At 36.6% G+C, this 27899-nt stretch overlaps 1 protein-coding gene across 3 annotated transcripts; it reads right to left on the bottom strand.

The window, feature by feature from the left end:
* LOC100377177 (uncharacterized) lies at positions 1-27255 on the bottom strand. Of its 3 annotated transcripts, none has more exons than XM_006816881.3 (11): positions 26567-27255; positions 23582-23713; positions 22379-22528; positions 21680-21883; positions 19237-19368; positions 15929-16024; positions 13092-13217; positions 11012-11200; positions 6531-6592; positions 5597-5708; positions 1-5306 (listed from the first exon to the last, which is right to left on the bottom strand). In XM_006816881.3, the coding sequence occupies exons 1-11, from the start codon at positions 27234-27236 to the stop codon at positions 5098-5100; spliced, it is 2082 nt and encodes a 693-aa protein (XP_006816944.2). In that variant the 5' UTR covers positions 27237-27255; the 3' UTR covers positions 1-5097. The 3 variants fall into 3 exon arrangements, with proteins under 3 accessions (XP_006816944.2, XP_085356358.1, XP_085356357.1); XM_085500232.1 differs by having other exon boundaries at positions 1-3563; positions 26567-27253; XM_085500231.1 differs by lacking the exon at positions 23582-23713 and having other exon boundaries at positions 26567-27254.
* Positions 27256-27899: the final 644 nt, after the last annotated feature.

Raw genomic sequence — 27899 nt, 5'->3', positions numbered from 1 at the left:
AACATGGATCAGTATAAAATGTTTATTCTGTTTAATATACAACATCAAAATGAATACAAGCCATGCATGGCACAGTCCCAGTTAGTTATCAAATTTAAGATATATAATTTTGTTTATAGTAATTAATATAGTTGGAACATAAACATGTCAGAAGTATGGATCCACAAGATGATTTTTTAACATTAAAATGATTGATATCTTGTATTTGATCTAAAAAAGTCAGGAGAGACAACAGTGACACTCAATGTCCCGAACTGTGTTTCTTCCTATTATTTACAGATAAAATTAGTTTTGAATGTGATATGAAACATACTGCATTCTTTTGCATTACATACAAATTAAATATCAATAGTCTGAGACACGACATGGATATGATATTTTAATCGCAACGTACACAAACAAATACAAGGTAATGTCCAAAAAAGCAAATTTAAAGGTATCACTACAAGACTAAAACAGGTCTAAAATACAAAAAAACAAACATAGCAAAATTGGAACAGATAAACTTGTCCCAACTAGAGAGAATTTCAATGAATAGATCATCAATACTTAAATTTTGAAAAAGTGGCTCATAAATAAAGAGAGCTGAAAGAAATTTCTGTCCACATTCTTTGATATTGCTATTTTGACAATGAAATAGGTATATGCTTTCCAATCTTTTTACAATCATATGAATATTTTTCAAAAACATATTTATCATTCTTAATTTCTTTGTAGAACTTTGTTTGTACATCTTTTTGCCACTTATCCTGGTATACATTCCTAATTCTTTCTCAGAAAAGAACATTAAAATTCTTAGTTCAAGATTAATAATTTATTAAAAATACCATTCAGGTATTGAATTTCCTTTGCTTTATATACTGATGCAACAGAGTAGCATGTGAAAAAAATAAAATTACAACACAGTATTGTAAATAAACATCAAACATCAAACTATCTTACCAAAAATTTCAAAATTTTCAGTAAATTAAATATTCATTATATGGAATATTTTTATTAATTAACATTGCACTGTAAGAATTTGAATAATTGAAATAAAAATTCCTGCTGCCTGCTACCTTAAATCGAGTAGACACACTCCCACCCACTGCCAGGCATCCCAAAAAAGGATACTTGATAACCAGTATATCATGCATAACATTATTAAGCTACCTAACTGCCACTTTCTAGTTAAAAGAGTGATTGCTGAGCAGAATAAAAAATCAAAGAAAGCTTAGAAAGAACTACCGTGTGCTGAGAGAATCTAAATCTGCACATTAGTTCAGAGCATCTATGTACCAAGTTTCATCAAAATCAATGAGTTGTTCTACAGATATCAGTAGGACAATCATGGAACAGCAAAAAATTAACTGATTATGCAAATTAGGTAATTAATAAGCAAAATTATTTACCATTACGGGAACAACCCATTAAACAAATTTACCCCACTTCCTCACTTGGTTATCAGTTTATGATCAGGACATTAGTCTTATGTAATTAGTTATAAAGATTGTTATCTTATGCCACACAACAATGTGTAAACAAATGTGTACTGACTGGAACTACGGTACTTTTAGACATCGATTGACCTGTCAGTTTAGAAAATCACGTGGAGTCAGGAGTGTGCGTTTGTTTTACTATATCACGATCGTACAGAAATCATACACATTTTTCATGATCATTTAAAATAGAACAATATAAACGGAAATAAGTATTTCACTTTCTCTCAGTTACAGGAGTTTTCTGGCACACAATATCAGACGGGAGAGACACATCATAACGTTTTGACCACCCTGGAACAGTCACTTTTGTGTTACTGTCTTCGTGGATTTGTCGTACTTTGGCAACCGCCCATCGATTCGCTCCATCAACTGCCTCGATGATGTCTCCCTGTTCATATGTGAAAGTGGCCATACTGATACAATTACGGGAAAAATTAACAAATTATGTACGCTTCTATAAGTTTGACAAAATGCCGTAACTGAAAATTCAACTGGACACCAGTTGTTTTTATAAGACTAAGACTGCATAAAGGTCACATTTGCATATCCCTACACGTAAGAGCGAAGTGAAGAGGTCGTTCCAGATTGAATACTCATTTTAAAATATGACGTTAAAGACAACTCCATGGAGCTCTAAACTAAATAACATTTTCAACAGTATATGTTTATTGTCATAATTATAGAGTATATATCGTATATATATACATCGTGAAAAACAAAAAAATAGTTTCACACGTAAGAAAGTATTTATGAGTACTTTGTCTTAGGCATTGCCTTCTAATCTAACTTTTTACAACCCAAATCAAAAAAAAGTAAACGAACTCCACATGACGTTGACATTTTATCGCACCCGAGTAACTAGTAGTGTTCACGCTACACGAAGTACGGGCTAAGATTTAAGCTTATCTTGTATGTTTGCATATCGGATAGACCTTATTGCGTCCACGCACGGGAAGGAACAGTGCTTAGTACGTGCTAAGGAACTCCCAAACTTATTAAAAATATACAAAATCTTCCGTAATTTTAACTATGATTGCTCAGTATAGTACTAGTAGATATGAAGGTGTACATGTTAGTTCCACAGTTATAAAACAATACCAAGTTCAAGTGCAGATTGCAGAATAACAGGAAGTAACATAGGGTCTCATCGTTAGTTTATTTTTTCTCAAGAACAATGTCCGTAGATGTGCTCGCGTTGATTCTCATGTCGGGAATGGCATGCCGAAATCAATAGTTATGAATATGATAGTAAATCGCCCAAATGAACATTGAATACAGTGGCGTTTTTGGTGATTAGCCCGAGCTAAGCGTTCACGCACACTTCGTTTGCCCATGCTAATGGTTTGGACCGGGTATTAAAAACAGATCAGATTTAATCCTTACTTAGCATTTCTTAGCCCGTGCTAAGCGTTCACGTACGTTTTCTTAGCACGGACTAAGGTATTTGACCTCTTAGCCCGTGCTAAGGAACTGTGCGTGAACGCTACTACTGCCTCAGCAACTCTGTTTTTTGTGGCTAGGTTATTAGCATGTTGTTCTTGTAATGCCCCCAAACTAATCAGGTCTCTGTTTAGTTCTAGAAGATATATGTCGCAAGTTTCATTGAAATGTGATTATTACATGATTTTGTCGTAAAGGGCGATTATTCGGCAGTGTTTTAAGGTGTTATTTTAATCTTTTCTGATGCCTAAGAATTTTACCATAGTCATTGACGCCTATTCAAGAGTATTGATTTTTTATTGCGACTAGCGTGAATGGGTAAGCTTCGTTTTGACAATGAGCTGTTATCGCTGTAAACAATGTTAAATTATTCTTCAAATGCTCAGTTTATCTTTTGAAAACAACTAATTTTTTTATTTAAAAACAAATCATGCCACAAATCCAAGCCAAAAGATCGTACAACAACATCGGCAAATCTCTTCAGTGCTGCGTTCAATAACACATTTAAATGAGCTATGGTAATTTGAACACGTTGGCATCATCCATCATTTTCATTGGTTAATTAGCGATTTGACCCGTCAGGTCAAAGAACACCATCCCAGGTCAAAACATGGCGGATATTCATTTCTACAGCATCGAGCACTGAAAATGCAATTGGAATCATTCACTTACGATGAAATAAGTTGTTTAATAAATTTATTTGCATTTCATAACAATCCAACAAATTTATTTTTTTACGTTATTATAATCATTACTAGGTAATAATCAACAATTGTAAAACGCAGCATGACCGAATTGTGCTACCACTATCATTTACTACTAAGCAATGCAGTTGTGTTCGTTTTTATTTGAGACTTTTTTAAGAATATATTTTCGTTACTAATAAATTGAAACAAAATAATTGTATTTGGTGCACAAGGTTCATTAATGTGACTTTTTGGAGAAAGATCCACAGTCTACTTTTTAATCCAGCAAGAAAAATAATGTATAAAATTTTAGATTAGCTTCTGAAATAGTTTCTTTTGTTTTGGGTAGTCCAACTGCTGGAGTTGAAAATCGGCGTAGGTGGTTTGTTAAAGAAAATATAAGCCGATGATCATTTTTTGAAATTTTGAACCCCAAATAAGGGCCCACAAGGTGTGAAACCGCACAGGGCGATTTTTTGAATGGGCGAATTTACGGCAGAATCCGGTAGTACTTGAGATATCAGGCGAAAAGCTAAAAAATAACTAATTATGCAAATTAGGTGATTAATATGCACAAATATTTACTCAAAAAACTCATCAGGTCTCTGCATATCCAGGATCTATGTATCAAGTTTAATTGAAATGTGACTCTTAGCAGTTGATGTCAGTGGAAAAGCTGAAAATTAACTACATGTAATTATGCAAATTAGGTGATTCATATACACACATATTTACCAAAAAAAAACAATCGATCTCTGCATACTGCTAGAGTATCTTTGTAACCAAGTTTCATTGAAATGTGATGATTAGTACTTGAAATATCAAAAGCTGAAAATTAATTAATTATACAAATTAGGTAATTAATATGTACTCGTATTACCCTAAAAACTATCAGGTCTGTGTAGTGTCCTATGACATCCATGTACAAAGTTTTATTGGAATGTGATGATTAGTACTTAAGATATCAGTAAAAAAGCCGATAATCAAATCTGCGCATTAGTTCAGAACATCTATGTGCCAAGTTTCATCAAAATTCATTGAGTGGTTCTTTAGATATCAGAGGAACAGTCATGGAACAGCTAAAAAATAGCTAATTATCATGCAAATTAGGTAAATAATATGCATGGATTTTTACCAAAACATAATCAAATCTGCACATTGGCCAAGAGCATCTATGCACCAAGTTTCATCAAACACAGATGTATGGTCCTTGAGATATCAGTGTAAGAGACGGACACACATACACACAGATACACTTATAATAAGTATTAAGTTTAAATACCGGTAAATAAAAGTTGAATATCTGATAATATAAATTATGTTTTCCCGAGGACTATGAAAAAGGTTATCGGAGGGTGTGCATGTTCTCGGAAGTTTGTATATATCTGTATTTTTGTCCTTGCAACATATAGCAGTCCAAGTACACACACACAAATTAAAATCAACCACATTAGCATAATTCTGTACAGTTTGGGTGAATTATTTGGTCTTCATTCAAGATTATAATAATCAGCTAACTCCTTTGCCAACATTGTATAACCAATCTTTATCAAATATTTATGCAAGTTTGAAATGGTTGTCTCTTTGCTCTTACTCCACCACTCTAGTACAGCACGAGCTGGATTATTATTTTGAGTTAAATACATGATTTCGTCAGGAGGCATTCCTAGATGCTCTGCTAGGTGTTGGTAGCCACAACCTTGAATTACATCAAACGAAACAAGAATTAATTTATATGCACAGAGAGCAAAATGAGACCACATATAGTACATATGTAGAAAAAGTATTTTTAGGACATTTATACAATGTTGTATGAAACCTTGTATTAAAATGGTACAATGGCTTCTATTGAAGCAACTACACATGAATTGTTGGTTCTCAATCATTCAAAAAACTTGGGTCATGAAAATAATGCCTAGATATTTATTACAAGGACGAAATACAATGCAGTGCAGAAGCGAAATGCAATTCAGACATATGGATACATACCACTGCCAGGAATCTCAAGATTAAGTTCATTGTACAGTTTATGTTTCATCTTCAATTTCAAGTGATTGATATGCATATCCCCGATAGTTCCTTGTTCTTCAGCACAATCTACCTAAAAATTAATAGGTATGTGAATACAATCAACGAATGGAAGTTCAGATGACACATTGCAGCAAAAATGACTACTGGAGATGTTTGTACAATAAAAGTGAACAAATCTGTTCTTATAAATGTGTTTCATAAATACAATAACCTGATTCTATTGACTTTGATTGCAGTCATGGATGGCTAGATAATTTTCACAACATTGAGAGTTGTTAGCAGACAGGGGTGATCATGTAGGCAATGAAGTTCTCATTTTTCTGTATCCCAAAATTTTGTACCACATTATCAGGGGTACCAATGAAAGTGTAGCTTTTTAATGAAAATCACAGCTTTGACACCGTGCAGCATAGCTTGGTCAGGAAAAGCTTAGCTGCAGGAATGAAATCCGCTAGTTTTGACATCGAGAACTCAAGCTTTGAACATATTTTGATGTTGAGGGCGTACACAACATGGCTGCCTCCAAAAGCAGTGTTAGCGACGGCAAGTATTTTACTCGTTTTCTAAACAAAATCACCAAGTTATGCTGTGTAATATGCCGCAATCAGTGAAGTTCAGGTTCAATTTCATTTCTAGAAAGTTTCAGCCACCATTTTCATATCAACATGAATATTATAATATTACAGGGAAGTATGGCACATAAATCATTTTTCATACCAAACTTGTTATAAAAACACAAACACAAGTACCCCCCCCCCCACAGTGTAGTGCTTCTCTTCTTGAGAACGGTGTAATCCAAAATCTGTATGTAAATTGTATGCTGCTTCTCAAATTAGCTAACAATATTGTTGATTTGGTGTCCATTAATGTGATGCGAGTATAAAATATTTACCTGATCTGCAGTCAATGGTAATGTACTAGCTGGCTGAAAATTACCTGTATGTCTTCTCTGACCTGGAAAAATAATTGCAGCAATCAATGTTTGTTTTCCAGTTACTCTATAAATTTACAGACATGGGGAATATTAAAAAAGAACCGTTGAGTGGAAACCCCGGAAAACACTAAACCTGTCGAAAAACACTAAACCTGTCGAAAAACACTAAACCTGACAATAAAAACACTAAACCCGAGGTAAAGGGTGTATTATGGGTGTACCATAATCGTCCAGTGAATATTTGATTAAAAGAAAGCGAAAACATGAAACAGAACCCACGACGGCAGCTGATTTCACAAGGGCGCCCTCAATGTAATCTAAACTATTAAGTTTATTATATGTATTAAATCTGGGTTAAATACATTTAGTTATGTGCTGTTTTCCGAGGAATTTTTAAAAAATTTAGGGTTAGGGTTAGGGTTAGGTTTAGGTTTAGGGTTAGGGTTAGGGTTAGTGTTTTTCAAATGGTTTAGTGTTTTCCGGGGTTTCCACACAATGAAAAAGAACAGAGTTTGACCACATGTACATGTATCATAATACATTGGCCTTGTAGGTAATCCACTAAGGTCCCAATTGCATGCATCTTGCAAAGTGACACATCAATTAAGTTATGTGGTCAAATTTCATCATAAGTGCAACTGTTCATGTATAAATAATAATCATAATGATAAAGGTAGACAACTTTGTAATTAACTATCTCTGTAATATACTTTAATAAACAAATGACCAAACTTTGAGATACAGGCACAGTACAGTACAGTTTTGTTTAACATTAAAATTTAGTGACTCAAATTTTAATTAACAGTTTAACTGAACTTTGAGTTAAATGAAACATATAATGTTGAACAAAACAACGTATCTATGTTGCCTGTATCTTGAAATTTGGTTAATTGTTAATTAAAATTTGAGTTACTAAAGGTGGACATACACCAAAAACAATCAAGGAAACAGTTAGTGATGGAAAAGTTGAAAACTGACTAATTATGCAAATCAAGTAATTAATATGTAAAAAGATGTGAATATAAAACTAATGAAGTCTGTGCAATGTCACAAACCATCTATGTGCCAAGTTTCATTGAAACATAACTAGGACTCAAAAATTATGAAATTAGTATGAACAGATTTTAACCCAAAACTAGTCAGGTCTGTGCATTGTCCTAGAGCATCAATGTACCAAGTTTGATTGAAATTTGATGATTACTACTTGAAATATAAATTTGTTATAACTTGATGTTGATATTTTGATCTCATTGCGTACGTGATTAACGCAATGCTTGTGACAATCACTTCACGCATCTAGCCATTGTTTTTTGTTTATTTATTCAGCCAGTTTTTCCCCTAGACATCCTATCCATTGTCCTAGTTACCTATGCCACTATCTGTCTCTTAGTTCTTTAATTGTTTTATCGCTAGTCAATTATTAAGAGGTCTCAATAACGTCGTCGGGACATTTTCCGGCACTCGTGAAACACCTGTTCGCCGAAAACAAAGGAGGGCGCTGAAGATAAATAGAGGTGCGCTACAAATTGAGGAGGGGCGCAAATAAATTAAAGAGCTGCGCTGCCTCCCTCTTAAACTCCACGTGGAGAACACTGGGATTGTATATCAATCTTTGATTGTTCCAGCTTTTCTAGCTAGACTGAAAATTAAAAAATAGTAAATTCACAATAATCACTCTGTATTTAATGCCAACGTTTATCACCTGTAGATTTGGTACTACGAACACATTTGAGTAGAAGCCTAGACTTAATGCCGGCTGAACTACCTTGTGTATTATATGGCGCCCTTTTCCAGCAAACTGTCTGCTTTCTGTCTGATTGCTTCCACCTTGCGAGAGTCCCCTGACAGTGCCGCCAATGGGGGAGACACTAACGGGGGAGATGGAGGTTTCAGCGGTTTCCTGTAACTGTGTGTCACCACCTGGAAAAGTACAGGGATCTGGAACCCGCTGCCTCGAAACCGGACTATACTGGTGCAATCTGTGTGCGAAAGGGATATGTGGCCATGGGTTCGACAGTTGCGAGGGGTGGGTGCTCTCTTGTCCCATGGGGTGAGCTTCCCCAAGGCCTGAAGTAGTCACTAAGTCCACATTGAAGGAAAGACCTCCAGGGGCACAGCCTCGTCATTATCGGTAAAATCGGGTAAACCACTGCCTGAAAAAAACAGACTGTGAGGATGCCCTCCGATCAGCACTGGGAGACCGAAAAATATCGGTACCTCCACCGTTGGGCCTCTTACTCGACGTCCCAGTACACAAAGTACTGGTAGCCGAGCGTGAGGACTTTCCACTCATGCCAACACGCAACTCACTTAAAACCTACTACCTACTACTAACCTACTGTTAAAATACGAGTGACGCGGTCAGTTTCAGCAATTTTGTATGGCTCTGGAAAAAACATCCAGACCTCAGAACTCTGGTAAAAAACAAACGCCTTCAAGGCAAAAAACCCCGAACCCCTCACATAGTCAACGCCAAAAATAGCATTTCGGATGCGGGTTCTAGGCTGGTAGATTCTGATTATAACCACTGCACAGTCGCAAAGAGACAAAACCGGCGGCGAGCCTCTGGTGCTGTCATTAACCCCTAATCATTTTAAACATATAGATAAAGCATAAAATGAACACGACATGCATGAGGGAAGCGAAATACAGTTGGAATAGGTGACTTAACGAAACCAACAAGTGATCAAGTTACATCGCCATGTTTTATTGCTTTGTTGTGACAAATAAAACACACAAAAAGGGAAAACGACACAAGGGTAAAAAAAACAAGGAACACTTACCAACTACATGTACAATGTCAGTTACCGCAGGCGATAAAAACTCAAGCGTGAAACTCGGACAGGAATCGGCAGGCTAGGCAGAGCCGCTAATCTTCATCTCCGCGAGGCAGAGAAAAAAGAAGAGTGATTGTCCAGTCGTAATGGTGCCACCATATGGACTCTGTCACGTGGTTCATGACGTAAAGGAAAAGAATCTTGGGGTCATGGGGCTTCCCCTGACCTAGTTTCTATCTCTCAGTCATTGGCAGAATCGCTGATTAATGCCTACAGTTCAAAATAGTCATTTTGACTGACAGGAGTCTATGGTGGGTAATTGAATGTAGTGAATTGTCCAATGTATAGAACCCACCCCAGGGCCCCTAAGCGATCTGGTTGATGATCTTCACCTAGTCGAATCACGTGGTAATTCTGTCTGCCCCACTTTACTTCAACCAGAAGAGCAAATTTAGGCGAGGGTTCTCCGAACCCGCCTATTCACATAGTTCATACCCACCATAGTTCATACCCACCCACGGTCAGTCAAAATGACTATTTTGAACTGTAGGCATTAATCAGCAATTCTGCTGGTGACGGAGAGATAGAATCTAGGTCAGCGGAAGCCCCATGACCCCAAGATTCTTTCACCCCTTACGTCACGAACCCACGTAACCGAGGCCACATGGCAGTGCTATAGGCGGCCATACAATCACTCTGGTTCTTTTCTCTCCGCATTAAAGACTTAGACCAACACTACGGAAAGAGTGGGGTGGTTCGGGGGGGACCGGAGCCTATGGTGGGTATGAACTATGTGAATATGCGGGTTCGGAGAACCCTTGCCTAAATTCACTATGTTCAATTACCCACCATAGACTCCGATCAGTCAAAATGACTATTTTGAACTGTAGGCGAAAACACGTGCGTCTAAGGCCGCGTCTCGTAGCACAGTAGTGGCCCTGGCCAAGAGAGCAGGTGACACTAGGGGGTTTCGCACGTAGATGTGCGGTGGCCCACCTGTAAAAATGTCGCCTGGTCTAGGAGGCTGGTGCGTTCTGCCTCCAAGGTGTCCAGAGTCCTGGGCGCGCACAATAATGCGCTCAAGCAACTCTGCCCTCAGGGCTGGATGGGAAATAGTGGGAGAGCCGCGGCTGGGAACAGGGGTTCCCCGGAAGAGACGTGTTTGAATGCAAACATGCTTTCGTGTTTCCTCCTGCTTGCCCACCGAGGGGCCGCAGCGGAGACAGCTCGCTCCGACTGCGTCTGATCTACCTGGCCTGCCAGGGACGCAATTGCCCCGACAGTCCCTCGACCAAAGCCCTCAACTCAGAGGCAAACCTGGTGCCGTGCGAGGAAGGGTTCACAAAGGGACCCGCAACGGGCCCCACAGGAGGAAAGCCTCCAGGGGCACAGCCTTGCTGCTGGCGGTAAAATCGGGTAAACCACCGCCTGAAAAAACAGACTGTGAGGATGCCCTCTGATCAGCGAGGGGAGACTGAGAAAATATCGGTACCTCCACCAACGGGTCCACCAAGTCCATATTAGCACAAAAATGGCCACCAATTGGCCATGTTGAATCAGATTGTGAAAAAAATTGATGTGCATATGTATAATATTATGTATGATGTATGTGTAAAGTTTGATTGTGATTATTCCAAGCATGTTAAAGATATAAGTGCTTACCATCATGTGCCTCTAGGCTGGCATTGTTCTCATCACTGAGTGATGCACATTCATTTTGCCCTCTTTCCTGAGTTGGAGTTTGCAGTTGCTCTAATTGATTAAGCAGATCTTGATGCAGTTTGTCATTATTTTCTTTTAGTTCATCAATCTTTTTCTTATATGAGTCTTGAGATTCCTTCAAGGCCTTTTCTGTGAGTGACCATTCCAAATCAGGAGAAAAGAAGTAAAGAAAGAGTTCCAAAAATTTAATACACAAGTTAATGGCATGACATCTAGTCAGCCACAAAACCAGTCAGCCATTTTGACTTTGACTGATCTATAACTTATGTGTACAGTTGAAGTTGATTGAACTGGTTCAGAAATGGAGTAAATGTTTGATTTCAATGATTTTTCGGCTTAAATTGGATTTTGAATTAAATGCATGTGCATATGTGTGACATGATGTGAAAAATTCTTTTAAATTTGTAATCTTTAACATTAGATCAGATATCAGACATGTGCATGTCTGAGAAATACGGTAGAAAACATGAGTGGAAGAACTTAACAAAATCATTTTCATGCCAGACTGCCAGAGGACCAATCTTTGATTTTTGCAGCTTTTCTAGCTTGCCTGAAAATGGTTATTTCAAAGAAACGAAAATTATAAAAGTAAAACAAGTCATTGTCAATGACACGTCCCCGTTCTGTTCATATTTGAGTGACATATACATTCAAAGCAGATCATGACCGAAATCTCAGACTGATCCGAAATGCACCTGCATAACACATTGTACTGAATCTGAACAAAATCCATCCATGCATGACTGAGATCCGGTTCCGGAATTGTGAAATGCGTGATTTTGATGCATTTTCGGCCTTAAAATGGCCATCATTCAGCTATTGTTAAGCAGATCATGAAACAAATGCACATATCTATTTGTGACATGATGTACCATGTGTGTGTGAAGTTTGAACTTGATCAATCCAGACATGTCTCGAATACGGATCCAGAACTGAATTCTTTAAATCAAAATGGCCGCCAGTCAACCATTTCGAACTTGATCCGAAAAAAAAAATGACGCGCATCAAGGTCATAGCTATTATGTTTAATGTATGTACCAAATTTGAACAAAATCCGTCCATGCATAACTGAGATCCGGGTCCGGAATGGTGAAAATGTGTGATTTCAATGCATTTTCGGCCTTAAAGCGGCCGCCATTTGGCTATCGTTAATGAGATCATGAAACAAATGCACATACATATTTGTGACATAATGTACCTTGTGTGTGTGAAGTTTGAACTCGATCAATCCAGGCATGTCTCAGATACGGATCCAAAACTGAATTCTTTAAAACAAAATGACCGCCAGTCGGCCATTTCTAGCCCGATTCCCCCCAAAAAATGACGTGCATCAAGGTCCTATTATGTTTAATGTATGTACCAATGTTGAACAAAATCCGTCCATGCATAACTGAGATCCGGGTCCGGAATGGTGAAAATGTGCGATTTTGATGCATTTTCGGCCTCAAAATGGCCGCTATTCGGCTATCTTTAATCGGATCATGAAAAAAAATGCATGTGCATATGTCCCATATAATGTGTGATGTATGAGTGAAGTTTGAACTCATCAATCTTAGTTCATCAATCTTTTTCTTATATGAGTCTTGAGATTCCTTCAAGCCCTTTTCTGTGAGTGACCATTCCAAAAGAGGAGAAAAGAAGTAAAGAAAGAGTTCCAAAAATTTAATACACAAGTTATTGGCATGACATCTAGTCAGCCACAAAACCAGTCAGCCATTGACTTTGACTGATCTATAACTTATGTGTACAGTTGAAGTTGATTGAACTGGTTCAGAAATGGAGTAAATGTTTGATTTCAATGATTTTTCGGCTTAAATTGGATTTTGAATTAAATGCATGTGCATATGTGTGACATGATGTAAAAAGTTCTTTTAAAGTTGTAATCTTTAACATTAGATCAGATATCAGACATGTGAATGTCTGAGAAATACGGTAGACAACATGAGTGGAAGAACTTAACAAAATCATTGTCCACACCAGACTGCCAGGGGACGAATTAAAACACGCCCACCAAACTCACCCTGTTCTTCTTTCATTCGACTAGTCTTTCTATTCAGTTGTACAATTTCCGACTCTTTTTCTTTTATTTTCTCTTCCAAAGTGTCTTGCATGACAATCATTGATTTTTGCAGCTTTTCTAGCTTGCCTGAAAATGGTTATTTCAAAGAAACAAAAATTATAAAAGTAAAACAAGTCATTGTCAATGACACATCCCCGTGTCATTCATATTTGAGTGACATATACATTCAAAGCAGATCATGACCGAAATGCACCTGCATATGTACAACACATTGTACGCACGCATGCACGGATGCACGGACGCACACAGGGCAAAACATAAGTCCCCGTTTTCGGACTACATCCGCACAGGGACTAATTACGAAACTCACAATAGGCTCAACAAGCATTGAAAATGCACATTCTTCATTCTGTAATTAATGCCAAAGTTTATCACTAACAGATTGGCTATATAGTGATCAGTCATTGCTGGCAATGAGCTGTAAAAGATTACATGGTTCAATTTATTGTTAAGAATGTTAAGTAAATTTCCGTATGGATAATTATCATACTGAGTTTCAACATTACCAGTATGCATGATCTTGATACAAAATTTGAATGAAATTGCCAGACATCTTTGAAAAAATGTGTTTTAATACATTCACAAAGTTAAAGATTTTAAACAAAATGGTGGTCACAAAATAACATAACCTGCATGATAAATTGGCATGAACATGAATAAAAACTAAATGGCCACTTGTTGGCCATTTTTGTTTGACTCTTGGAAAAATATATGACAAGCACTTGTAACACAATATGTATGATCATGATACAAAGTTTGAAAGAATTTGCTCTGTTCATTGCCAAAAAATGGTTTAAGTATCAGAATTAGCAAATATGAGGAACAATATGGCCACCAGTCAGCCATATTTAATCAAATGGTATAGAAAATTTTTGCCTGAAAGCTTATTTTACCAAGCTTGAAAACACAGAATTAATTTTGCCTTTTTAAATTTTGCCCGAGTGACGTACCACAAGTTGGGCGCCATGAAAGAACATGTTCCACCAAAACCAGGTGGAGGACAAAACCCATTTACTCAAAACACAGACTTTTCGAAGACTTTTTTGTAGACTTTTCGAAGGCCTTCGACAGAGTAGAGACAAAGACTTTGGTATACCTTATTAAAAGAGGGAATAAGTGGTAAAATGTTCAAAATTTTGATAAGTATGTATTATAATGTTTTACAGATTATTTTGAGTGCCCAATTGGTGTTTACCAAGGCTGTATATTGAGCCTTTTTTTATTCTCCTTTTTTATCAACGAGCTGGTAACTGAACTGGAAACAACGGAACAACATGGGACTCAACTTTCCCTGCATGATACAGAATCATTTTGTTATTATTCGCGGACGATGTAACAATGTTCTCTGATTCAATAGTAGGGTTGCAACATTTATTTAATAAACTGAATTTATATTGCGACAAGTGGAAAATGGTAGTAAACATAGAAAAGACAAAGGTTATAGCTTTTAAAAATGGCAGTCGTCTATTGAATTCTGAGAAGTGGTACTATGGGGACCACCCGTAGAAGTGGTGTCATACTACAAATATCTAAGTATTGTATTTTCCTGCAGGTTGCAGTGGTCTTCGGCAACTAACGTTTTGGCCCAACAAGCAAAAAAAAAATTATTGTATTTAAAAACAAGCAACCTCTCGGCTGAGATAGCTCCGCTGTTAGCAATGTAAATTTCAACTAAAAAATTGAAGATATCTAAAATGAACAAATCGGAGAGAGGTCCATCTGTAGTACCTATAAGTATGATATCAAAGCAATCTGACTTGTACACAAAGTATTAAGGCAATCAGGCTTGTAGTTTGTAAGAAGTCAATTAAGTAAAAAATTGACATGGACAATGGACGGCGACGGGCAATTACTCATATGATATGACAAAGTCGATATGATATGACAAAGTCAAAAGCGGAGCTAAAAATTGATGTCAGTGGCCCATTAAAACTGATCATTCATCAGACACCCAACATGCACAACCTTCATACCAAGTTTGAAACAATCAACCTAAGTGTGTCCAGAAATAGACAATTTTAGTTCATTTTTAGGTAAAGAATAACAGTTATCACAGTCGGCAATTTTAGATCAGATGACAAAATTATTGTCTATGCATATGTATGCCATGATGTACTGTTAATATAAAATGTTTGAAGTGAATTGCTCAAAGCATGTACATTTTGTGTCTGGAAGAGAATTTGTCAAAAACAAAAAGGCCGCTAAATCAAAGTGAGAAAAATCAACACATGTCCAAGGTCTTGTTTCAGACATGTCAAAATATATCTAGTGAAATGGTCAGCAGTCGGCCATCTTGAGTCAAATTCACAAACTTAATTCAAAGTGGTGTGCATCAATTAAAACCACCCATAATTATTTTTCCTTCCACCAAGTTTGAAGTAAATCCCCCAATAAATACCCAAGAATTGGTTACAGACAAAATATCTGATTTTAGTGTATCTTTACAAAAATTGCTGCCAGTAGGTCATCTTTGATCCAATCAATAAATTATCACAAGTGTATACATACCAGACTAGGTGTTATGTTTGTGCAAGTTTTGAAGACAATCTGTCAAAGGTCGTCCGAGATGCAGCTTGGCACACACATACCCATGCATGTGTATATGTGTGACATGATGTATACAGTTCTTTTAAAGTTTACATCTTTAACATTAGATCAGATATCAGACATGTGCATGCCCAAGAAATACGCTAGACAACATGAGTGGAAGAACTTAACAAAATCATTTTCCACACCAGACTGCCAGAGGGCCAATAAAACATCCTCACCAAACTCACCGTGCAATCCTTCTATGATCAAGTCTTTCTCTTTTATTTTCTCTTCCGAAGTGGCTTGTATGTCAATCTGTGATTGTTCCAGCTTTTCTAGCTTGACTGAAAATTAAAAAATAGTTAAGTCACAATAATCATTCTGTATTTAATGCCAAAGTTTATCACTAGCCGATTGGGGGGGGGGGGCTATATGGTGATCAGTCATTGCTGGCAATGAGCTGTAAAAGAATATTTGGTTAAATTTATTGTTAAGAAATGTTAAGTAAATTTTCGTATGGATAATTATCATACTGAGTTTAAACATTACCAGTATGCATGATCTTGATACAAAATTTGAATGAAATTGCCAGACATCTTTGAAAAAATGTGTTTGAATACATTCACTAACTTTAAGATTTTAAGCAAAATGGGAGTCACAAAATAACACAACCTGTATGATAAAATTGGCATGAACATGAATTAAAACTAAATGGCCACTAATTGGCCATTTTTGTTTGACTCTTGGAAAACAAGTCATTGAAAATGACACAGACCTCGTGAAATTTTAAAAAGTTCTCTTTGTGCTTGTCATATTAAAGCGGAGGGGTTGTCGCGAGCGTGTCCTTGAAACTTGAGTTCCAAGTGGCGTGTACAACAGATTGTTTATTTACATCAAAACACGTATTCCGTGTCGTAGTAATATGGCCAAAAATAAAAACAGCCGTTATTTGGCCATCTTTGATCTGATTATGAAACACACTGATATGTATGATGTATGTGCCAAATATGAGTGAAAATGGTACATAAATTGTGGAAATATAGTAGTAAGGCCAAAAATTCAGATGGCTGTCAATCGGCCATCCTTGACCAGATTTTGAAACAAATTGTCATGGACATGCATCCTAACATGTATAAAGTACATGTATGTGCCAAATTTGAATGAAAACTGACAGAGCACGTCCAAGATACCGCATAAAATAACAAAACAAGATGCCTGCCAGTCGACCATCTTTGATCCAATTGCGAAATAAATCATCATTGAAAAGGTATCCTAACATGTATAATCCATGTACCAAGTTTGAATGACAACTGACAAAGCATGTCCAAAATACAACATTTTCAAAAAACAAGATGGCTGCCAGTCAAATCGCTAAACCACTGCATGTGCATGTGTCCCACATAAGGTACTAGGCACATGCAAAGAATGAACGGAATCGGTCCACAGGATTCTGAAATATGACTCTGGACAGACTGACACACGGACGGACGGACAGACTCAGGAACTCACAGATGGTCGGGGACATGTATCCTAACATGTATGATCTATGTACTAAATTTGAATGAAAACTGACAAAGCATGTCCAAAATACGACATTTTCAAAAAACAAGATGGCTGCCAGTCGGCCATTTTTGATCCAATTGTGAACTAAATCGTCATGGACATGTATCCTAACATGTCTAATCTATGTACAAAGTTTGAATGAAAACTGACAAAGCATGTCCAAAAAACAACATTTTCAAAAAACAAGATGGCTGCCAGTCGGCCATTTTGAATTGAATCGCTAAACCACTGCATGTGCATATGTCCCACATAAAGTACTAGGCACATGCAAAGAATGAATGGAATCGGTCCAAGGGATTCTGAGATATGACTCTGGACATACGCACAGACGCACAGACGCACGGACGGAGACCGAATTATAAGTCCCTGTTTTCAGACTTCGTTCGAACGAGGACTAAAAATATGACAAGCACTTTGGTCAGATGACACAATTTTTATGTATGTGCCATGATGTACAATCTAGGTATAAAGTTTAAAGTGATTTGCTCAAATCATGTCAGAGGTAAACATTCATGTCTGGAATACAATGACAAAAACAAAATGGCCACTGGTAAACCATCTTGAGTTAATTCTTACACAAAGTTTGGAAAAATCATACAACATATGCTGGAGATCTGGCACTGAACATAACACCAAATGTCAACACTATGACCTGTTATTGTACCAGTTTGAACCAAATTGGTCAAAACATGTCCGAGAAATGACTCCAGATATGCAAAACATTGGCCATTTTAAGTCAAAATGCAAAAGGCACATCAGGCACCCAACATACTAGTATTAAAGCATCATACCAAGTTTGACACAAATTGGTCCAAAAATATATGAAAAAGTGTACACTTGTATTTAAAAACAAGCAGCCTCTCGGCTGAGATAGCTCCGCTGTTAGCAATGTACATTTCAATTAAAAGAATTGAAGATATCTAAATGAACAAATCTGAGAGAGGTCAACCTGTAGTACCTATATGTATAATATCAAATCAATCAGACTTGTACACCAAGTATTAAGGCAATCAGGCTTGTAGTTTGTAAGAAGTCAATTAAGTAAAAAATTGACGTGGACGATGGACGGCGACGGGCAATTACTCGTATGATATGACAAAGTCAAAAGCGGAGCTAAAAATTGATGTCAGTGGCCCATTAAAACTGATCATTCATCAGACACCCAACATGCACAACCTTCATACTAAGTTTGAAACAATCAACCTAAGTGTGTCCAGAAATAGACAATTTTAGTTCATTTTTAGGTAAAGAATAACAGTTATCACAGTCGGCAATTTTAGATCAGATGACAAAATTATTGTCTATGCATATGTATGCCATGATGTACTGTTAATTTAAAATTTTTGAAGTGAATTGCTCAAAGCATGTACATTTTGTGTCTGGAAGAGAATTTGTCAAAAACAAAAAGGCCGCTAAATCAAAGTGAGGAAAATCAACACATGTCCAAGATCTTGTTCCAGACATGTCAAAATATATCTAGTGAAATGGTCAGCAGTCGGCCATCTTGAGTCAAATTCACAAACTTAATTCAAAGTGGTGTGCATCAATTAAAACCACCCATAATTATTCTTCCTTCCACCAAGTTTGAAGTAAATCCCCCAATACATACCCAAGATCTGGTTACAGAAAAAATATCTGATTTTAGTGTATCTTTACAAAAATTGCTGCCAGTAGATCATCTTTGATCCAATCAATAAATTATCACAAGTGTATACATACCAGACTAGGTGTTAAGTTTGTGCAAGATTTGAAGAAAATCTGTCAAAGGTCGTCTGAGATGCAGCTCGACACACACACATGCATAGAGACTAAACTAAAAGTCTTGTTTTATACTTAGTCTGAACAATTAGGAATAATCAATAAATTTATGGTTCTTACTGGTGACAATAATCAGTACAGCTCACTCAGTTTTTTAAAGCAAAAAAATAATTAGGGCCAAAGCATAGTATAGCAATTAATATTACGAAGATTTGTTATATAAATATATATATACCATTCAAGAAATCGAAGTTGTAGAAGAATGTATCAGCAGCTAAGTTTCTGAGTTCTTTATCTTCACTTCCACGAATAGCATTATAGGCTGCAGAAAAATATCCACCCTTACGCATATTATTGCTGATTTCATCTGAAACATGAAGAAACAAATCACTGTCAATGACATAGTCCTCATCTTTATTTGGCTGAATTCACATTTGTGAACAGAAAAGGAAGAATCATGAATGACATTTTATTAAAACAAAAAAACCACTAAGGATAAAAGAGGAATTAGAGACAACAATGTCTAAACAAAATAAAATAACAGTTTGTTAAAATTCAACAAAACCATGACACAATTAAAAATTTAATTTTAAAATGGCCACCAGTCAGTCGGAAGCAGGCCCGTTGCCCCCCGGCCAGTCAGTCAAAGATCAACAAAACAATTCTGATTGGTAGCAGATCTTACAAGATGTGAATTTCATTTGAATAGGTAATTATTGTTACCATGATTGACCGCATAGATGGTGAAAAACCATATTTGACCACATTGATGGTGAATTACCATGATTGACCACATTGATGGTGAATTACCATGATTGACCACATTGATGGTGAATTACCATGATTGACCACATTGATGGTGATGTACCATGGTTGACCACATTGATGGTGAATTACCATGAGTGACCACATTGATAATCAGTTACAGCGGTTGACCACATTGATGGTGAATGACCATGATTGACGAAATTGATGGTGAGTTACCGTGGTTGACCACATTGATGGTGAATTACCATGATTGACCACATTGATGGTGAATTACCATGATTGACCACATTGATAATGAGTTACTGCGGTTGACCACATTGATGGTGAATTACCATGATTGACCACATTGATGGTGAATTACCACAGTTGACCACATTGATGGTGAATGACCATGATTGACGAAATTGATGGTGAGTTACCGTGGTTGACCACATTGATGGTGAATGACCATGATTGACGAAATTGATGGTGAGTTACCATGATTGACCACATTGATGGTGAGTTACCATGATTGACCACATTGATGGTGAATTACCATGATTGACCACATTGATAATGAGTTACCATGATTGACCACATTGATGGTGAATAACCATGATTGACGAAATTGATGGTGAGTTACCGTGGTTGACCACATTCATGGTGAGTTACCATGATTGACCACATTGATGGTGAATTACCATGATTGACCACATTGATGGTGAATTACCATGATTGACCACATTGATGGTGAATTACCACAGTTGACCACATTGATGGTGAATAACCATGATTGACGAAATTGATGGCGAGTTACCGTGGTTGACCACATTGATGGTGAATGACCATGATTGACGAAATTGATGGTGAGTTACCATGATTGACCACATTGATGGTGAGTTACCATGATTGACCACATTGATGGTGAATTACCATGATTGACCACATTGATGGTGAGTTACCATGATTGACCACATTCATGGTGAGTTACCATGATTGACCACATTCATGGTGAGTTACCATGATTGACCACATTCATGGTGAGTTACCATGATTGACGAAATTGATGGTGAGTTACCGCGGTTGACCACATTGATGGTGAATTACCATGATTGACCACATTGATGGTGAATTACCACAGTTGACCACATTGATGGTGAATGACCATGATTGACGAAATTGATGGTGAGTTACTGTGGTTGACCACATTGATGGTGAATGACCATGATTGACGAAATTGATGGTGAGTTACCATGATTGACCACATTGATGGCGAGTTACCATGATTGACCACATTGATGGTGAATTACCATGATTGACCACATTGATAATGAGTTACCATGATTGACCACATTGATGGTGAATTACCATGATTGACCACATTGATGGTGAGTTACCATGATTGACCACATTCATGGTGAGTTACCATGATTGACCACATTCATGGTGAGTTACCATGATTGACCACATTCATGGTGAGTTACCATGATTGACCACATTCATGGTGAGTTACCATGATTGACCATGTTTTAAATTGTTAAATGACACTTGACTATGGTCAGTGACTATATGTTGTATAGCCCACCACATTGTTAAAATGAGACTGGACCATAATCATGATAGGTCAGTGACCCTGGTTGACCGAGTTTCATTATGTTCAGTGAGCAAGGTAGTTGATGGTTAGTACACAGGTGAACATGACCTTGGTTGGCTATCAACTACCAGGGTCATGCATGGTCATATGTTATAATGGTAGTTGATAATCAGGGACCAAGGTCAGCAAGTTCAGAAAAGATTCAAATGCCTGGTGAAATGTTATGATCGTCAATGCTAGCAGAGGTGTCAATCATCAGGAGACGCATAATAATGAACAAAGATGTGCTTGTTATAGTAAATGCAATGATCTACTTCCTGCAGTTAGTTGAATGTACCTTGCTTAAGTTTGGCAAAACGACTAGCACAAGAAAATGCATGCTTTCTGGTAATATCATCGTCTTTCTTGGCATGGTTCAGTGAAAATTTGATGCAGTCCAATATTTTACAAAGTGTGTCAATATCGGCCTGTACCAAACCAACATGATCATTGTGCTCCTCATGAGGCCCCTTACATATCGAGGGATGGCAGCATACAATGTCTGCAATAGGAAAATTGTGAAATTACTCTTTAATGCTTTGTTTTTCATGTACATGTATGACAAATATAAATTACACTTTCGTTGACAATTAAACACACTGTATAATATGTTATGTGCCAGATACCATTCGCCGTATTTTTATTTAGTCTGAATAATAACACACAATTTTTGTCTATTTCTTAAGGTTTCCTTGTAACATTGCCTTCTGGGGAATAGGCGAATGTTAATATAATTAATACCTGTACTTGATTTGAAGTTGCAGTCACTTAATTTGTGCAGTTAGTTTTCAAGTTGGCACTCTGCTGTTATGAAGCAACTTCAAATAATTCATATAATGTCATGGAAAAGTACACATTTTGAATCAGAACATGAAACAAATGCATGTCAGGCATAGGTGTAGGTGATTGTCTGTTGTCGTTCAGTGTCATTTTTTTTTCAAATCAATTCTTGTTGATAACTGTTAACTTTGCACATGTTCAATGTACATACACATACCTAGGTCTTCAAGTAAGACATCAAATATTTGGACTCCATACTTTAAAAACACTTTTCTTGACTCCATTCCATTATCTAAACTAAAATAATTCAGCATAAAAGCCAGCAATTTCTGATTTTTCATGACTTTCTCCAGTCTGTCCTTCGGTTCTGAAAAATTAGATGCAGGCTATGAATTTTATGAAGTGTGCTAGATATAATACTGACATGGTACACAATATATAAATATGTATGGCCATAGGACTGAAACTAGCATTCCATTTTGAAACTTGCATACCAATACTATTATTAATATTAATATTATTCAAACTTGTTAAGGCTTACATTTGAGTTTATGCAAATTAGTCATGTTCAACTGCCAATGTGATCAAAGACAATTTGAGGCCATTCAGTTATTACAGATTAACACCAAGACCTATTGTTTGTATGCAGATTAGTAAAACGCCATGTAGATTTACCTAACTTTGCAATGTACTTGACCATTGAAGATTTTAAATACAGCCAGATGCTATGGTTTAAACACATACAAAACATTACAGTAACATGTTCACAATAAACACAAGATGATCTCTAGAAATAAAATTTTTGTTGATGACTTCAAAATATGATGTCATAACTCATTTCAATCCAGAAATGCCATCAAATATGTAACACTTTCTTTATCCCATTACCAACTTTCTTTTCTTTTATAGTAGTAGTTATCAAAACTAATCTTTATTGTTATTAACTGATAGAAACTTGAAGTCATGTGATTCAAGTGCTGTAAAATGACCAGTTTTCACTAGGTTTAAATTTCTCTGATTTATCATTTCAGGCATATTCAATGGGTTTTAAATTCACACGGTTTTTTCATTTAGATAATGTGTTCTATGCTAAATTTTACATATTCACTGGGTTTTAATTTAGCGCATTTTCCAGTCAGCGAAATAAGCACAATTAAAATCCAGTGAATAATTAACCCTTTTACAGTAAGTATTGAATTACATCAGACTCTGTTTTATGTAATTTACTCAGGTCAGTGTTGTTGCAGTTACATTAACTTGAGAATAATATTCATCATGATGAAAGATTTAGACATTTCACTTGAAATCAGATACAGATGTGTTGAAGATAAAAAATATGGTACCTATAAAGGTATTTTCTTTCAGTCTGTTCAATTTTTTGGTTTGGAACATACAAGTACATTTTATTGGTAAAACTTACTCAGTTTAGAAAACTCAACTCCAATACTTTGTAACAGAGCGTCCAAAGCAAAGCCCTCCTTTTTTTCATCAATCTTTCCACTAAAATCTTTTAAGAAAGTGATGATATTTTCATATCCATCTTCTGGGATAACTATAATGATTGAAATATAACTTTATATATTTATATTAGATTCAAAGGCTTATGATATGATTACCATAACATAGTCATGCATCACAATAACAATTTGTCTTCGGTTTTAATAAAACTTTCGTACACAAAAACACATTTCAACACGTCAACAACCGTATCACTGGCATGCCTGATCACATTCAAATCAACTTGGTATTAAAATTGCAAACTTACAAACACAATATGTCATTTTGTTACATGAACCAAATCAATAAGTGGCACAACACAGTCTATTTTACTTTTACCCTTAACTTTAAAGTTAGAATACTGAACATGTCAAATCGGGAAAATTACAGGGTGGGCTTATACTCTGGGACCACCGCAGAAAAGATAATTTGGGGGGAGGGTTAAAATTGTAATCATCTTCCCACCCATGAAAAATTATAAAAATTACATCTTTTGTTCATAGTGCCGGTCTCTGAAAAATATTACATCATGATTTGACCTGAAACAACTTCCTTTGACCTAGCAGGTCATGTCTTTCGTTAACCAATCAAAATGCTATATCGTACAGACAAAGTTTTCTGATTATTGATGAAGTAATTTTGTCAATGCAATGCGTAAGTGAATTACCTCAATGTTAAAATGCGATCTGTTAACACTGATTCCAACAAAAGCTAAAAGCTGTTGACTCGCAATATTCGAAAAATAAACAGAGGGTGGAGGAAGTATTTAAACCTTTAACGGTCACCAACAAGTCATGTCGAAGAATAGTTTGCTCGTTCACACTCCATTCACGCTAGTCTCAATGGACACGATTATTCGGAAAAGTAAAACGACTTGACGGTCACATTTTTGACATTTCGAGACTACTAAAATGACATATAGATTACTTCAATATTGCAACATTGGGGTTTATCCCGAGTAAATAACAGAATAGAAAAGATGCGAACCATGTTCCGTATGTTTGCGCGCCATGCTCTCTGAAATTAATGCGATTTTTTTTGTAAAAGCACAAAACAACTGCCATCCAATCATGATTTTTATGCAATGAAATACACTTTTTACATGCATATTTTAATAAATGTCGTCGATGCCCGGTAAAAACACCCTAAGCCTATACTCGGAGATGCTCTCAACTCGTTAAATGTCTAAAAACAGAGGGGAGGACTTATACTCAGGGGGGGGCTTATGATTGGAGAAGTACGGTACTGAAATTTTAAAATAAGAGAAAATATGATTTTGTAGCTATTTCACTTGATTTCTTGTTGACCTTGATGCAAGTTTCGCTTGTCCAATCAGGGCTTCATGCTTTGAGACATTTGTAATTGCGTAATTCGCCCAGTCAGTAAACTGTGGATTTATCAGTCAGCCTAAATAAAATTATAGACATACAATATACATTATATTATAGACTCTACAATCTATGGTAGACCCTACAAACTATGATACAAATGTATATTGTATAGTGTTTGTGTGAAAAAGGATGCTGCTCTCGGAGGGTGCCATATACTGGTACGATTGAGCACGACAGTTTCAATTTGTGCCATATGGTGGTCATTTGTTTATTCTATAGTATAATGAATTATTTTGCTGTTTTATTTATAACAACAAAACATGTGGCCATTCGTTTATTTGATTTCCATTACAACAATAAATACAAATTATGATATATTGAAGGCAGATTGTTGAACCCGAAAATGAAATACGGAAAGTATGTGACAATCCTGAACAACAAAATTTATATATTTTGTAGGGGTAATCTTGTTAAACTTATTCAGGATAGTCTAAACAACTAGTCCAAAGTACAGTTTTGCCTGAAATAATAAGGGAATGTACCAGAGTGTGTGAAATCGTAGCACTTCTTATCTTAGTCTTTGGATATGGAGTTGTAATATTTTGTTTAGCTTGATTGATTGACAAACAATATGTCATGTATAGCAATGTTGTTAGCAAAACAGCGATGTAAATTACAAAATTGCGAAGTGGATTTTTCTCGCAATGACAAATAAAACTTGGTTGTCACATGAATTGACTCTTAAGCGCCGATAACCACACAGACTAAAATTGCAAAAGTTCATGGGTTGTTTGTAGACATCTGCCTTAAGCACAAGTGGTGACAAATAACAACCCCACTACCACATCCCGCCCGCTTTTACTGACAAAAGTACAATCGTGAGGGATACGCTTTGGACTCACAGGTGCTCGTGGTTTCAATTAAAAGTATCAACTTTTAACCAATAGAACCAACAGATAATTTTTAAATTAAAGTATGAACCAATGATATTATTTCTGCACATCTGACTAATTAGCATAAAATGATCCGTTTCCTTTTCCCACGCTTACATAACAGACAGTGCTACGAAATTGAAAAATTGGAAGCAAATTTCCAAATTTCATTTTTGGGTTGAACAATTGTGTTCAATTTATCATAATGAACCATTATTTTCACTTCTTATAAGTCTATTGTTGTGATGGAAATAAAAAAAAAAAAATGGCCACCAGATGCACCTCAGGGAGTTCAAAAGTTCAAATATTTGTTTTGTATTGAATCAACATTTTAAATTTGACACTTTGCCCTAATCTCAAGTTCATCAATTCATTGTACAATACAAAAAAATGAATGTCCATCATATGCAACAGATTAGTTTCAGTATATTGCTAGTAATACAATGTACAAATGTTCACCACAACAGAGCTGGACAAACAATTTTATAGCAGCATTCAGAGCTAATTGGTACCTCTAACTACTAAAACTGAATGTCCACCTCTGTTGGGATAAACATTTGTGTAATGTTACTATGGGGTAGACCATATGAAATCAAGAGTGGGTCTCAGAACACCCCTAATGATTCAAATTGTCCAATTCATTACCTTTAATATGCATGAGTATCCGAGATATTGTAACAGCACTTTTGTCATTTTTGGTGCTTCCTGTGTGCATTCCAACTAGTCTTCCATCAATCGTTATTGCTCCACCTGATGAACCGGCTGATGTGGATCCATCGTGGTAAAATGTTCCACTGCCATTGCCAATGTGTGTAACCTGAATTGGGATTGTATCCAGGTCTTTCTTTTTGACGTTGTAATGACCCAGCAAATATTGTTCTTTTAACTCCACATCTATCGGCATTGCTCTGTCAATTACCAAAGGAGTGACGAACTCTCCAAATTCTACAGGTTTCTTTCGCTGACCTGTACAGCAGTTGCCTTTGTCTTGTAAAGTAAGAAACGTGTAGTCCAATTTCTTGGGACAGGGTTTACCAACGTGTGGAGAATCTTCACAGCAAGTGACAAACAACGCTGACGGATTGCAGTCGAATGTATATTTACTATCACGTGCTTGAAAAGTAATGGATACCGATTGCCTTGCGTCTCCAACAGTGTGGGCGGTTGTGAGTAGTACGATCTTCGGAAGTCGTTGTGAAGTACTTGGAAATGCATTCCTCACAGTCTTCGAATGTACCAAAATCCCACCACAAGCGAGATCTTTGTCATTATATTTTGTGCTCACAACACACACGGAGTCTTGGCCACCAGTCATCGTTTTTTCTTATATAACACGAAACAAAAACAAAAAAAAATGACCCAGGACGGTATTTCCGGGAAACAACCAGCCTCGTTCCACCTCGTTCCACAGGGAATTGGACAAACTTATGTATTTTAATAAATTATTAAATAATAAATTGTTATATAACTTTTCTTTTACCTCCCCCCCCCCTTCCTAGTATCGATTTCAAGTAATCACTGATCCTTGTTTATACCACTCTTTCCTTTATCACAACTTCGTTCTAAGGAGTGTGTGACATTTTTATGTGAGGGCGCTAAGCATTCTACTTCTTTGATCACTTTCCAGTAGCAATAACTGTTTCAAAAATAACCATGAAAAAATAACCGGGGGGAGGGGGGAGCGATCGCCTCTTGAAAAAATGCTAGGGGGTCAAGCTGGAACCCTTTGTAACAGCAGATTTGCCCCTCAAAAAGCAGGTAATGGCGTTTCAGATCGAGAGGGTCTAGATTTCATAATTTGTACGGAAAGCATGCTCCAGGTCCTCCTAGCAAGGTCGCGCCTTTGGCGCGAGAGATGGTGAGCAGATCTCGCCCGAATGCATTTCGTACCCCCACCTCTGTCATGTATTTGTTTGCCAAACAAATGCACTAAAATAGAGAATTAACGAAACTGTCATGAAATGAATAAATAAGATAC

The sequence above is a fragment of the Saccoglossus kowalevskii genome, chromosome 6 (genome assembly GCF_978046115.1).
Source record: "Saccoglossus kowalevskii chromosome 6, keSacKowa6.1, whole genome shotgun sequence".
Classification (NCBI taxonomy): Eukaryota; Metazoa; Hemichordata; class Enteropneusta; family Harrimaniidae; genus Saccoglossus; species Saccoglossus kowalevskii.
Note: the sequence above shows the minus strand (reverse complement) of the source record. Positions and strands in the feature narration are given on the sequence as shown.